This window comes from Pelmatolapia mariae, linkage group LG20 (genome assembly GCF_036321145.2).
Source record: "Pelmatolapia mariae isolate MD_Pm_ZW linkage group LG20, Pm_UMD_F_2, whole genome shotgun sequence".
Taxonomy (NCBI): domain Eukaryota; kingdom Metazoa; phylum Chordata; class Actinopteri; order Cichliformes; family Cichlidae; genus Pelmatolapia; species Pelmatolapia mariae.
The window spans coordinates 37,211,896-37,227,383 of NC_086244.1; the positions used below are offsets into that span (position 1 = coordinate 37,211,896).

Consider the following 15,488-nt stretch of genomic DNA (forward strand, 5'->3'; position numbering starts at 1 on the left):
CGTGTGTGTGCTTAGTCAACAACTTAATTACGAGCAAAAAGATCAGACCAGGAAGTAGCACGGCAAAGTTTGTCCATGCCAAGCCACCAGCACAGCAGCCGGGCTGCGAGGTGAGCATTTGTAAAATGTCACTCTTTAATTGCTTTTATTTTTTCTTCTTGGGTTTGTATGGTATTTCAATCAGTCAGTAACATTTGCTACCAGTTGCACAGTTTTTCCCAGCCACACAGAGACCGTTGGGCGACTTCCTGCAAACGACTGGTTGCTAGAGAAATGTGTATTCCTTAGCTGGTTGGCCAGTGGTTGCTGCAGGTTGCTGGCAATCACTAGGAGAAACAGGCAGCAAAGAGGTATACAGTGTTGCACTGAAAATCTTGTGATTGGTCTGGTAACTAACAGATTTCCACAGTTTTCAGGGAAGAAGCAGGCTGATCGGCTAACGCTCGCTAAATCACCACTAAGCTGTAGTTTACTGAAAGGTGCATGCACGGTGCACAGAGGCGTATGTATACCATCGACTGCAGTCTGCTGTAAACAAACCCTACCTTTTCCAGGTACATTTACCCAATATAGGAGGGTTAGCAAAAGTGGATTGTTCAACACACAATAAAATTCAGCAGATTTCTCTATTTGACTCTCTGTTAACTTTGAAAAATTTTTTAGTTTTCACTTTTGTTAAGTAAAATAAAAGTTTCACATCAAGCTTCCTCCCCCAAAATAAATCAAATAATTGCTGTGATTCAGCTAAAATTGAGAAATGTTGTTTCTAAAGTTCTTACCGTTAGAGAGTAGCTTGACTGAGCCTTACACGTGTGCTTCAGTGTTCAGTTTCAACTTGCAAAGAAGCTTTAAATCATTTACTGCACAAACAAAATCTTGAAAAACTGTTCCGATCCTCCTCTTACTGCCCAACGGTGACAGAAAATGCTAGAGAAAATGAAAAGTAGTGAAAAAGTAAAGGAGTCCAGAGAAAACAAGAGAAGGATGAAGAACAGGCAGAGAGAAAGACTAACCACAGTAGCTGGATTTCCCAAGCTATCTGTGAGAGTTTATTCTGATTGTCTTGTTGTCTGTTCCCCGAAGCATGTACCTGAGCTAAAGAGACTCACTTAGACAAAGATAGGAGCAACAGGGACAGAAGGATTCAGAGCAAATACACATCAAGCTGAAGAGGACGGCAGCAGAGGAGAGGGGAGGCAGAGGACAGCCGGTGTTATAAGAAGTGCAGTCTGTCTGCTCCTGTGCTGCATTTGTAGCACAAACTTCAACAGCTAATTAAAAAAATCTGCTCCTTTGAATATCCTCTGGGCTCCTTTCTTAGGTGTCTTCATCTGCCTTGTAAAGACCAAAGTAATAATATGCCAGGTCACTTGTTCCTTCTGTTAGCTAAGCGTGGTTCATGTTATATATATAATGTATACTGAAGGTACTGGGGCACTGCTTATGCAACAGTGTTTCAGAGCCTCAGATTATTATGATGCTTTGGACTATCTTGCATTCATGAGGACTTAAGCTAAACATAAATAAATATATAAATATATATATCAAATATATTAATATATGACACAACAACATTAATCATTTAACTGTAAAGCAGTTGTCCAAACCAATATGCTGAGAGATCAGTCCGTGGCCGTGACACAGAAACTAATTTCTATTCAAAGTGGAATGAAGGAGATTAAAAAATCATTAAAATAGGTTAGATGGAAGTTTCCTACTTAAATTTCTTAACATTAATTAGAGTCTGCTCAACAGAACAAACTTGATTTGTACAAAATTAATTTTACTACACTGGCAGAGTTTCAGAGTTTCATGGCACCCATCCATAGTGAATTGAAGTGTCTCGCTTCCAGTTACTTAAGCCGAATTTGTCTCTTGAAGAGTACAGTGCTGTAGAAGAAATGACACGAATACTGTATTACAAAAAAAAGAGTTAATGTGAATACTTTGTAAAAGTGTAAGCAATCAGAAAAATATTGGTACCTTTGTCAGCTGTCAAAATACAAGTCAGAGGCTTTATGCTTCCTATAACACCTATAATCGTGTATTAAACATGATAGTGTTATCCAAAGAATGGATGAGATCAGGTATCCTAAGCGAGTAATGGGCAACCTGCCAAAAGAGAAAAAAGACTCTGAGAAGCTGAGAAGAATAGCCAGCCTCGAAACCTTTTATCTACCTACAATGCAAGAGATGGTACGTCTACCTTTATCATTTACTCCCTGTCTCACCCTATCATTACCGTTTGCCGCTATTGTAAGTCTCGCTGGATTAGAGAGATGAATGTCTCTTGTTAGCCAGCCAGACTCTCTTCCTAAGATATTAACAGGTTCTGTCTCTGCTTCTTTTCACCGTGTCGTTCATTCTGCTGTTGGTGCTTGTACGCCAAGTCATTCTGGATAAGTGTCAGATTAATGCTGACTATGAAAAAAACACCTTGGTATTGCAGAAATCAATGTTAATATGTGGTAACCCACCAGATGAAATGTGCTCTGGTGCATGGTGGAGCGTCACAAAGGAGTACTCGAGGCGAGGGACTAAGGTTTGTCCAATGCCTCAGTGAACTCTGTAATACTATGACAGAATTTGTGTCTGGCTATATGGTATTTATTATATCCTGTGGATGTGCCGCCATGATCAATTGTCTAATCCTGCAGGAAGCCCTTAACTTCCCCTCACTGAACTGCTGTTCATACTAACATAGGAAGAGCCTGCCTTCAGAGCTTCACCTCTCATTCAAGAGACTTCTTCAGTTCTAAAACAACTGGTGGAGACTTCAGGGTAATAAACCCCTATTACCTTGTAGTAGGCATAGCAGAAAGTTCTAGGAGTCACGTTCCATCTAGTGGGAAATGTCTTAAACAAAAAACTAAAGAAGTCCTGTTACATTCTTTTCAAGCTCTCAAAACTACCATGATTTAGATGGCTAAGAACCTAGATAGACAAGATCCTGCCTTCCTTAGTGGGTACACAGGACATGGCACATGTTGCATGTTGTCTGGTTCAGAGACGGGAAAGATTGTCAGCTTAGCATGCACTGAGAGTTTAAAGTCACCGTCAAAAGCTAAAATTAGTGAATATATTCCTTCTCTTCTTGTCAAATAATAAAAAGTGAAAAGGATATTTATTGTGAGAAGTTCATCACCTTGAGTACTCACAAAATCGTTGGATTTGTGAAAGCCAACCGTTACCTTGGATCATGGAAGATTTGCAGTAAGATAGCAAGGGTAACGGGAGAAGGAACAGGGAAAGCCTTACAGTTTTATTGGCCATCTGCTGTTAAAACCCCAGGGCTTATAAGTCTGCAAAGACAACTGATCAAGACACACCAAAATATCTTTGTTTCAAGTTGTTCTTTGGGTTAAATCTTTCCAAGATCGAAGAACAGGGGGAAAAGAGTGTAGGGGCAATGAAGCAAATCCCTTCCTCAGCAGTTCCCCCCGACAGAGTTGATACCTCCAAATATTCCCAAGCAACAGAGAGTAAATCTGAAAAACACTTGTCTTTTAGGTGTAGATAGCAGAGGCAGCAGTCAGGCTTGGGAATCTCTGAGTGAGAGAATTAGGTGTATTAGATTCTGCATCAAGCCAGCCACACAAAAAGACTGAGATTTTTTTCTGTCAGTAAGTTTTTACTTTTATCACTGGCTAGTTGAACTAGAGAATTCACCATGGTATAGAAATATCCTGTGGATATCTGTGTTTTTGGGTTTGCAAAAATACCTTAGCATCCATGTGTGGTTAGGGAGGTATACGATGTTTGTGATTTCTTCAAAATACATGGTTTTATTCCAGCCTTTTATTTCAGACAGCAGTGATAGGAACTACAATACAAACCCCTCTAGACTGTGAGAATCTTGTAGAAAGACACATGATAGTGGGTCTTAGAAACAATATCTCTCAGTGGCACAGATAGCCCAGCAGCGGTGAAAGTGCTGATCTTCTAGAGGAAGACAGCACACAGGTGCACAAACTGCAACTGCAAAACAAGGTGAGCGTTGAGAAGGTAAGAAAGGTTTGAAAAAACCTTCTAAATCCAATTTAAGCGTAGCTGTGAAAATGTAAGGCTAACTCCATTCCCTTTACAGGTGGCAAGAGCCCTCTGTGATAAAGGTTTTATATTTTCCATGAACTTCATGACTCTCTCGCATTGAGGATCATCACGAGAAGACCACCAATCACTTTGGATAACAGCAAAAAGAGATGCAGTTGAATATTGGCCACTTTGACCAGAAGGATATGATAACCAGATAGACATTGCTTGACACCAACATGCATCGTCAGACATGGCGAAAAATAAAGAATTTTTAAAATAACTTAAATAAACAAACATTTCTTAAACAAGATGGTCTGACCTGCACCGACAGTATCAGAAATTACGCCTGGCAGTTCAGCTAAATTCTGCCATGGCGATTTACTGTATTCAGTCCAGTACACCTGCTCAAGGCAACACCGTGACTGTAGATAGATTTGTATGTATAGTGCAGGGGTGGGGAACTCCAGGCCTTAAGGGCCGGTGTCCTGCAGGTTTTAGATATCACCCTGGGTCAACACACCTGAGACAAATGATTAGTGTTGGCATTGCCAGGCCTCTGGACAACTTCAAGACATGTTGAGGAGGTAATTTAGCCATTTAAATGAGCTGTGTTGGATCAAGGACACATCTAAAACCTGCAGGACACCGGCCCTCGAGGCCTTTAGTTCCCCACCTCTGCTATAGTGGATCTTACATTCTGTTTCTCCTTTTTTTATTTTGTGTTGTAAATTCTCCTATAAAGATGATTTTCGAAATCCTCCCTGGTGCCCATGGTACTCTACCCTAAGCTTGAAGCAAACTTTCTTTAATTCCTAGAAAGTAGTCAAACTGTTCCAACATTTCATGAAAGCTTTCGAAGTGTTTAACAAAAAAGCTGGAAAGTGGTGCCGAACTGCACCGTTTTAAGAAGGGAGGAAAAAAAATGTTCCTGCAAATGTCAGTATTAATTCTGCTCCTTAAATAATTTTTCATGTTAATCAAATCTGCCTTGAAGGAATTAGACTAACATCATAGTAATAAGCGAAAATAAATATATTTTTGGATTAAGCAGTGTGTTGCCTGGGTTACACTTTCTTTGAACATCATGAAAAACATTTGTTGAATAATTTAAACTTCTAATTAGCAAAATACAGTCTTGCTGCACCGTGTCTCTGTAAAGTGTTCACTGTAATGTGTACCGTCATTAAACTAGTAAAGTCACAAACATTGACCAAGTAATGGTTTGGGCCCAATTCTTCAACACAGTGTGAACTCTCTTAGGCAAGCTTCCTTATCTTTTCTTTAAGTGGTTCGTCAGGCTTCTCAAAGGACTTTTCTTTGGATGTCAGCTGCCTTTTGTTCCATCTTCTGTAAAGATGATCCCACGCTTCTTTAATAACAATGAAGTCCAGGGTTAACATTAGGTGGAGGTCAATTCATGAGTGACAGTGTTTTTCTGTTTAGCTGCATATGTTTGGGATCATTGTCGTGCTGAAACCAAAGCTGTTGCCAGTCAGACACTTTTCCAATTTTATTGTTTGGTGGATCAAAATCTGATGTTTTCTGCTTTTATAACTCAATTGATTTTGACAAGATGTCCAACACCATTGGCTGAAAGGCAGCCCCAAACCTGACAGAGCATCCACTGTGTTTTAAACACAGCTGTGGACCCTTGCTGTTGTTCCTGAGCTACAACAGCAAACAGTAGATAGAGCATCAGCTAAAGATATAATTTAAAAATTAAATTGCTCATTTTTATGTGTAGACACAATGTTAGTTAATCATACAGCAGAGTTAAATGGGTAAACTGATCAGGTATACTATCAAGGCCACTTTAAAAAATGACAAGATTTTTCTTTATATAGCAAAATACAAACAAATGAGTAGCTATTCAAAACAACATATTTGTGGTAGAATATAGTTAAGGTTATGGATTGTGGTCTTGCTTTAAGAGAGCAGAAGTCCCTTTAAGTTTCTCACTATTCAACCTGGAGAGTCTGTAGCTCAAGAGGTAGAGCAGGTCTTTTTGCTGAGAAGAAGGTTGGTGGTTTGATTTCTAGCTGCTCCAGTCTACATGCCAAATATCCTTAGGCAAGATACTAACCCTGGTTGCTCTGTGAATGTGATAGTAAGCACTTGCATTAAAAAAGTGCGTTTTTGAATGAGGCAAGTTGTATAAAGTGCTTTGAGTGCTCAGATAGAATAGAAAAACGGCATATAAGAACCTGTCCATTCAGCATTCTATCTGTTGTCTAAACCTCTGGGTGACTATCATCCATCTATCCAGCATATATCACTTCATTTCAATGAATCATATGAACATGACTGCTCACTGCAGTAATCTTCATGTGATTGCAAACAGATTGAGGCAGATAATATATATCTGCTCGCTTCTTGTTTCACAGTGGTGGAACTCTGCTGACAGTGAGCGGGACCAACCTCGCAACCATCCGAGAGCCAAAGATCAGGGCCAAGTATGGACAGGCAGAGTCCTTTCATGTGAGTACTGATGTGACTGACACACCAGCATGCACAAGCATCAATGCTAACACCCAGCTGCAGAGTGTTTACTGTATACATTATTCAGATATACACCTAGATACATACATTAACTGACAAATACTCTGAAACAGACCTCTCTGTGTACAACAGCACATTTCCAAAAAGCTTCTTCTATGTGCCGCTGAAGGTGGCAGACAGTTTGTCTCTGAGTGTTGCTCACGACTCCTCGTTCGGCAGCTCCAGCTTCAGACATCTAACGCTACCCCGGGCCATAAAGCTTTTCAAATGTCACCTCACTGTGCAGAGTTTTACAGAAAAAAAAAGAGACAGCATCAGAGGCTACGCATGCTTTAGTGAGGCTAGAGCTAGAAAATCCACACAGAACCTCACGTCCTGTTTGAAGAGCTGAGGAATTTCGTCTCTTCTATTAACAATGTCCACAAAGGACTTTGGTGATTGTCAATATGAGTTGAATCTTTGTAGTTGTCAGGGTTAAGGACTAAACCACAAACAACACTAATGCACTTCAATCTGCGGATAAAGCTGTCATTTATGGAGGGGAAACAGCCTACAGGATGCATCTCAAACAGCTTTTATCAAAGCGCTACTTTGCACTTAAAGGACTTTTGAACAACAAATCACAGTTACATTTTTCTTACTTCCAGTCCAGGATTGGGTTGCTATTTGCAAGACTGCAGACATACGTGTATGATAGGCAATCCATTACAAGGAAAAAAGGCATAATTTAAACTTTGCTGTTACATTTAATAATAAAATGTGTTGCATCTAAGACCGTAGTAGCCAAGCAGTCTTATAAATTAATGCAAACACGGCCATGACATCATGTATTCATGTATTCTCCAAAGCAATGGTGTAAATACACTCCCAGGTACAAGCAAAGGCACGGAGCACATTGCCCGTTATTAACAGTTGATCATAAATTTGCAACCAATTTACATTTCCAATAGGCCTAACAGCATTGTAGTTTCACAGGGCATTGACTTTAAAAAGGATGGGTTATTATGCCCAACAGATCCATTTAAAAAGAAAATTATAGCCTGCAGGTTATTTCTAAAAGAGGCAATTCTGCCTTTTTTTTACTCAGCATGTAACCACCTTGTAAATAAAACTACAACAACATTAGTGTTTAAGTGTTTAGCAATTTAAGTGTTTGAGATTTGTCCCAATCTAGATTCGACTGTGTATGGTAGCTGCACAGCAGGACTAAAAACATTTCTCTTTCATGTCTCACTTTCAGAACTGCACAGTGTATAACAATTCAGTCATGGTGTGCCTCGCTCCGTCAGTGGCTGACTCGGAGCTTGGTTTTTCCGAGACTGGCACCGGTCCCGATGAGATTGGGTTCTACATGGACAACGTGAATGCTCTGGTGGTGGTCAACGAGACATTCAGCTACTACCCCGACCCGGTGTTTGAACCATTGAGTCCCTCTGGGATACTGGAGCTCAAACCCACATCGCCACTTATTCTCAAGGTCAGAAAGGAACACTTCTCCAGCTGGCTGTACCATTCAGCTTATTTCCTCGGTCTGCTTGATCTGAGGTTTTTGTCTAACACTGTCTAGCATTGGCACAGTACTAGGAGGCTTCGTATATACTTTTTAACTTGTCAGGGACACACTGTATAATGCAGCTGTGAAGATAAAAGAGATTCAAGTACACATTAATGTTACCTTTGGACACCTTTTACTTACCTTTAAGTGGAATGGGAATAAGGCTTTTGACACCTACACAGAATTAAAAGTTGCCGCATTTACTACTTTCTTTGGTTGGAGGTGTATAAAGAGGTGTTTTTCTTTCACTTGACTCTTTATATGAAAAACTTTCGTGCAGTGGGAAGTAGAAAGAGAACATTTATTTAGTTTTTTTCCCCCCATTGTGGAATCAACAGTTTTTATCTAGTATTGGCTGATAGGGACTAAAAGGTTTCCCCGAGCTTGTATCGATCGGTCAGGTCATGTCTGATTTAAAAAAAAGAATTTAATTACATTTTTGTTAGGCCATGCCTTTTTTATAACTGCTCCTACACTTGTAAGACATTCTTAATTTACCACTCAGATATCAGAGATCAGTCATTATTAGGTTTTATTTTTCTTTCACACCTTCATAGACAATATTCCTTCTCATTTCTAAGTAATGACTACTGATTAAATAAAGACGAACCCATGTTTGTTAGGTTTTTTTTTAATTAGTTTTCATTTTTCAGTTGATTATGGAGTCATATATAACTTAAAACCATGAAATCCCAGCCAATCTTAAATATTTACTCCAATCAAAATAAAAGAGAAAGTGATATGCTTCCTTGAAATTTGTATTCGAAAATCATAAACAACACGGGCTGTCAGTTATAAATTGCTAAAGCTACCCAGTCATATACAAAGTGTTAAGGCCAATGTGTGACCCACCTGCCACCGGGAAACAAACTTCAGTGTGAGAACAATACATTTAAAAATAGCAATATCATAAACCAGCTACCTCCTGTTACCACTTTTAGTTTTCTTTTTATATAAATAGATACCTTTATATCACTATGTAACTATACATACTTATTTCTGTACAACAGAAATTTCAAACTCAAATCCTGTTATTTCTGTCTACCTTATGTACCTTTGTGGATCACCACACTTTGGGCATCACTGTTCTAAGCTATCACACAACTTACTTAAATATGATAATTGATTAGCTTTGATAAATTTCACCATTTAGATCTAAATCCATGCAAATCCCCTTACAAGGTGACAGAGTGCAAGAGCCTCAAAAGAATTAACTTCATTAAAATGACAGCATTTCAATTGGCACGTTATCGCACTTTAGCATGTTAAGAGAACAGGCTTTTAGAGCAACGATTAATCTATGTGTTTGGCAAAGTTCATGTCAGCAATCACTCTGAGCCAAGGAGAAAAACTAAAATTTGTACTAAACCCTGACAGAAACTTTTAGGTATCTTTGTAAGTAGTAAGCTAACGAGCTAAAGCTAAATAGCTAACTAGGTTGTGTATGCTAAAGGTTGTGCTTTATATTAGACCAGATTAAAGAGGGCCTTTGCTTTACCCATATCTTACACTTCTGTGTTTATACTTTTGGTTGATGAAAGTCAACAAAGCACGGCACTCTCTAGGCTTGTTAAAGGTCAGCATGTCTCCCAGAGGCTTGTATGCAGGAATTTCAAAGCTTGACAGGCCTGCCATGGCTAGCGTCGATTGCTTTGCTCTGATTTGACAACTGGTGTTGACGGAGGGTGTTATGAGTGACAGTTACTTTCTGTAAAGGAAGAACTCTGTAGAACACAAAAATAAACCAAAGAACTATATTTTTGTTTTTTAATTTAAACCATTCATTTCATTTTTTACCAAGGTTTTTTACTCTCATATTAACCACAAAAGTTTCAAACATACTGAACTTGTCTTCTGTTAATAATGGCTAAACCAGCTTTGAGGGACACACATAAACACGCTCTTACAAGCTGTTTTTCTTCTTACAAGAAAAAGAAAAAACTTTCAAGTGTGTTAAGGCCTTTTGGTAAAAATAATAAAAAAAAACCCTTCACAAATTCATAATTGACAGGTGAAAGCAAATGTCAACACACACCAAGGCCAGAATCCGTCCTTCAGTAAGTAACAGCAGCTTCACTGACTACTGTCCTCGCCCACAGCCTTGAGGTCTGTTAAATAGCAGTTCTTTCAATTTGTGTAATTAATTTTTTGGAGCTGAAAGGCCAGTATGGAAACACACAGGCCTAGAGGTTTGGATTACATTGGTTTTCAGTTATTTATTTATTTTTTTCATTAACTGTGATTGGATATAAGTATGGGAAATTAATTGGGACTTTCTGAGTTGTGCATATGCCTCATTGCATTATCTCACCCAGCTCACCTGAAATGTTTAGCCCGAGAGTAGCTGAAAAGGAATTAACGCGGCTGTTTCGGAGAGAATATATTTATGATATTAAAATAATCGGTGGAGAAAAAACTGAGCCGGGTTGAGACAAAAGGTGCACTCCGTCCTTTTAAATATGGGCTTTAAAGCGTAAGTAAGCTCTACGGAGAGCGCACATACTGTAAAGACACAAAGCAGAATACATTTCTTTAAAGATCAGTGTCACGCCGATGTGCTGTAGCTTTGGCTCGAGTGTGCCTTGACTATCTCTTATGTTATCACAGAGAGAGTGCGCTACGCTGTTTATTTCCATAAAGAGATTGAAAGCGGCGTACCCGCCGTAATTTATTTCTTAAATGATAATTTATTAGCAGTGAGCCTCTCAGTAATTGCCAAATCTCCTGCTTGGCTTGTTGGTGAAACTGCCTACCCACTGGAAGCACTGATGAGATGGACAAAAATGCAATTTGGCGAGATGGGATGTGGGGGTAGCGTTCCTCAGATGCGTGCACTGCGCCTGTCACGCAATTAATTTCTCATCTGTAGTGTCGGGTGTGTTTTTACTGAGGTAATGTTAGTGAGACGGAGAGAGAAAGAAGAAGGAGGAGAAAGAGAAATAAAAAAATAAACATTCATCTGGTCTTGGTGGTTTGTGAGTGCTTCGATGTGTGTGCTTGTGTGTTTTTGAGAGCGTGTCCCTGCATGATGCTTCTTGCCTGTTGTGTTTATGTGTGGCAACAGCTCTGTGTGTGGCTGCAACTCCAGTGCTTGTTTGGCATGAACTCTGCCTGTATGTGGCCAGGAAGCTGTGAGCGCACGTGTGTGTGTGTGAGTTTGCGAGATGGAATGGGATGCATGTTTACAGGGTTGCAGAGCGGGGCTGGGTGGCGGCCTGCAGAGACGATGGGATTGGAAAACGGAGTCTGTCTCTGTGACCCACTGCTAAGCCAGCGGGAGATGCCGCAGCTATCTCCTCTCTCACTCCTGTCCTCTGTCTGTCTGACTCGCTCGCTCTGTTTTCACGTTCGTTCCCTTTCTTTCTCATTTTCGAGCGCGCCCCTTTCATCTTTTCCTACCTCTCTCGTAATCTCTTTCTCCGCTCGTGCCTTTTCTCACCACATTTCCTATCAGCCTTGTTTTCTTTGTATTCGTCTCTCCCCCTGTATTTGTTTTTTTTCTTCCATGTTTTCTTGCTGTTAACTCCGGTTCCTTCTTTTCACACCACTAACTGCCTCCTCCTTCCATCACAGGCAGAGTGTATATCAAATCGCACTAGATATTGAAATGAAAGACTGGAACGGAAATTGACAAATGTTAGAATTTACACACCTTGAGGGTGCAGACTTTGTGTTGAGTACAGGACATAAGAAAAAAAACAATCTGTGTGGGTTTGTATGCCTCCCCAGTAATATTATTTCCTCTAGTATACATACAGTAGGGTTTGCTAAACTTATATCACACTTATTTCCTGAGTGTTTGGCTTGAAAGTAATGTCCAAGTCCAAGAAAAACAGAATTAGAACTATCCAAAAAAAAGCGCTGTATCTGGAGTATCAGTTACAAGCACCAACTGATGCTTGGAAACTGCTGCAGTAATCTGTGAGGTCTAAGATATTACTAATGATGAAAAGCAACTGTAACCCTGACCCTGTTTTTTTTAGGATAATCAAAGGATTTGGGAGAAAAATGACTGGGTTTATGCAGTAATGTGCAAAGCCACTAAGCCATTCCTTCATTTCTTTACATTTCGCTTCAAAATAGGAAAAGGTGCAGTGATTTAAGGCAGTATATAAGGCAAAAACAGACTTTTTACAATTTTAAGGAAATTGAAAAGTCAACATTTGGTATGAGCACCTTTATTCTTCAACACTGAACTTTGTTTGGCAAGCTTTCTAGTCTTCAGGATAGATCTCCAGGACATTCAAAGCTCTTCTTTGGACGTTGACTTCCTGTTTTTATTGTTCTCTGACAAGATGATCCCACACTTCTTCACTAATGGTGAATTCCGGGCTCTGGGGAGGCCAATCCATGACTCATAGTGTTTTTTTTCTATCCAAGGATGCTTGTACGGCATGGCAGTGTGTGGGGGATGATTTTAATCCTACAAAATGAAGCCATTGCCAATCAGACACTTTCCAGATGGCCTCCACCATGTTTTAAAGATGGCTGTAGACCCTCACTGTTGTACCTCTGTCCCGATGTCTTCCATACACATTCACAATGATTTGACCCAACTACTACATAAGACCTGTCACCACTGATTTTCAGCCCAGTTCTTGTGTAATTTGATACCTTTCCATACCTCTCTCTGTTTTCCTTCCTTGAGAACAGCCATTCTTCCATTGAGACTATGTCTAACGAGGCTTCGGAAAACTGTAAACAGATCAGGTGAAGGGTTTGATGCTTGCCCTTCAGCTGATGGTCCCATGTTGATAGTCCAGTTAATGGTTTTGTGTCAGGTCTTAAGGACATGACTTTCAGATGCTGTTCATCCGTTGCAGACAGCTTTTTAGTTCTGCCACTTATTCTTTTGTCTTCCACTTGACACCTTTCTTCTAATTCTTTAAGGACACACTGCATGACATGTCGAGATATGCCAAGTTTTTGGATAATAGCTCTTTGGGAATTTGTCAGTACAAAAAATACAATTTAATGTCTGCCCGACTCTTATCTTTGGTATTTTTCACAGTCTTTGTGCTTTGCAAAAAATGTGTGTGTAACATTTTTTGCTAAGTTGTCTGTTATGCGTAGACAGAACACTGTTTCTTCCTTTGACTAATAGTGACTTTTTTATGAATAATTCATAGGTAGGTCAGTGTTAAGTGTCTTAAAAATGAAAATGGTCAGATAAAAAGACAGGATTGAAAATGAGTGATAAAACAGCCAATGTCCAAAGAAAAACTTTGGGGTTGTGAGTTTTTCATAGTAACTTATGTTTATTAGATTTTTTTTACCCCTTTCAATAATTGGAACAGCAATTTTAAAAACTCAAAAGTCCCATATTAGCACAGCGTTGGGGTTTACTTGTCACTGATGATGAAGCTTCAAAAGGCTTCACATTGTCTGATGACAAAAACAACTATTTGATGATTTAATGATTCAAATTCCATGAAACTCCCTCAGTCCACAGTTGATTTGTATTGTGAAATTAGAGGCGCCTATTTGAAAGAAAATCAAATAGAAATAAAAGCCGAAATATCAACAACCTAACCCTTTATATGTCCCTTGGTGAAATGTTCCTTCACAGCGATACAGACGACAGAAACAGCTTCACACGTTTGCTTGATTTCAAGTAATAACGTCAAGAAATCGCAGGACCTAGCTGTCGTTGAAGATGAATGTTTTTATGACATTGTATATATTTGACCTTGTATAAGCGTCATGTTGTCAATGGCATTTGTTAGGTGAAGAGTATGAGAACCACCAGTTTTATCCTTTAAGGGATATTAAATTAGCAAATTTATTGTCACTGACTTTCTTGTCAGTTATGCAGAAACTGGAGTGATTTTCATCAAAGATGTGAAAATCATATCATTAGCAGAAAAATGTTCTGAACAAGTTCATTGTGAGCCGTCAAGAAAGGGTGGATAAATAAAAGTAATGTAAAAAGAAAAGCTCATGGTTACATTTTTCTCACGTTGGAGTTCAATGAAAGAAAGAAATCATATTGTCGGGCCTGCATATAAAGCGTCCTGACGATGAGCCGAGTGCCTGTCCTCATTACTTTTCTCCCTGTGTGTGTTTTTTAGGGCCGTAACCTGATCCCAGCGGCTCCGGGCAACAGTCGCCTGAACTATACGGTGCTGATTGGAGAGACTCCCTGCATCCTCACCCTGTCTGAGAGCCAGCTGCTCTGCGAATGGCCCAACCTCACCGGACAGCACAAAGTCACGGTCAGATCACAGCTCCTGCCTCTTCATCTCTGTCCCCGCCAGGCACAATGACCTGACGCGACTTTGGTTTACTAAATTGCTTGACTTTTCTGTCCTGCATTATCAGCGCCATCGAAGGGGGGTGGTATATAAAAAGGGAAGTTGCTCAATATTATGGGCTGGGACCTTCATGGTAGACTTCTTTCCTAATATAATTACTGGGTCAGCTTTCGGTGTTGCAGGATTCTTTGACAAGAAGCAATTTATTTTTTTTTAAAAAAGGCCGGAAAATATAACAAGCTGTTCCTGGTGTGTCCACGCTGACCCAGTAATTCCTGTTGATGAATATGGAAATATTCTGGTCTGACAATCTCAGCCTGTAATGTCACTCTAACCTTGTTGTTGAGTTGTGTGAATAGCCCCTCGTGTCTTTTCTAAACAGTTTCCTCTGACAGATCCAGGATCTGCTTCAGTGAGCTTGCACAACAAGGCTGCTGTTAAATATGTTACGCTTAATTAACATGTTGATCTTTATTGGCCTTCATATCAGCTACACTGTTGATGGAAACCAAAAAAAAAAAGGTGGTGGAAGTTTACTCTTTTTTTTTAACCCCCCAAGAACCAGAACAGTGATAATCTAAAGCGTCGACCGGCACGCTTTCAGCCACTGCAGTGCTTGTACTCTTGAGTCAGATCCATTAAGTAGTGCTGCTCACAGGGAAGTCGTTCACTTGTTCACATAATGCACTCAACACGACGACGTTGAACCTTTAGACGTGTCTGCAGACGCAAAGCCGTATTTCTTTCTCTCCGCCGAAGCGTATCCGCATCAACAGCTGTGCAAGCATCAGCACTTCTCCGCTGCAGGCGCTGCTGGTTTTAGATTTGAGAGTCCCTCTGTGCCCTTTTTTCCATTTTTCATGTATTTTTTTTATTAGCTTCACTTTACTGTGATGGCATAGACATTTAATAGTACACGGAATATAATGTACCTAACCCGCAGTAAATCCACAGCCAGCCAGTCCTCCGCCTACACTCATCTCTAATCAAAGCAACACTCATCTTTCCTGTGCCATACTCCTCATATCTTCGTGCATCCACACTTAGGTGAACAGAGAGCACCGACTCTGTCACAGGTCTGTTTTTTCCACAGCAGACACTTTGGCTTTTAGCCTTTTACAATGAAGGTTCTCAGTCTATCAGTT

The 15,488-nt window shown here is 39.9% G+C and overlaps 1 protein-coding gene across 3 annotated transcripts in view; it reads left to right on the forward strand.

Moving 5' to 3' along the window:
* Positions 1-15,488, forward strand: part of LOC134617951 (plexin-A1-like) — a 307,268-nt gene that overhangs the window by 239,578 nt on the left and 52,202 nt on the right. For all 3 annotated transcript variants that reach the window (XM_063463038.1, XM_063463040.1, XM_063463039.1), the window contains exons 17-19: positions 6,420-6,513; positions 7,775-8,011; positions 14,161-14,304. In XM_063463038.1, the coding sequence (XP_063319108.1) occupies positions 6,420-6,513; positions 7,775-8,011; positions 14,161-14,304 (475 nt within the window). The remainder of the gene's footprint in view (positions 1-6,419; positions 6,514-7,774; positions 8,012-14,160; positions 14,305-15,488) is intronic.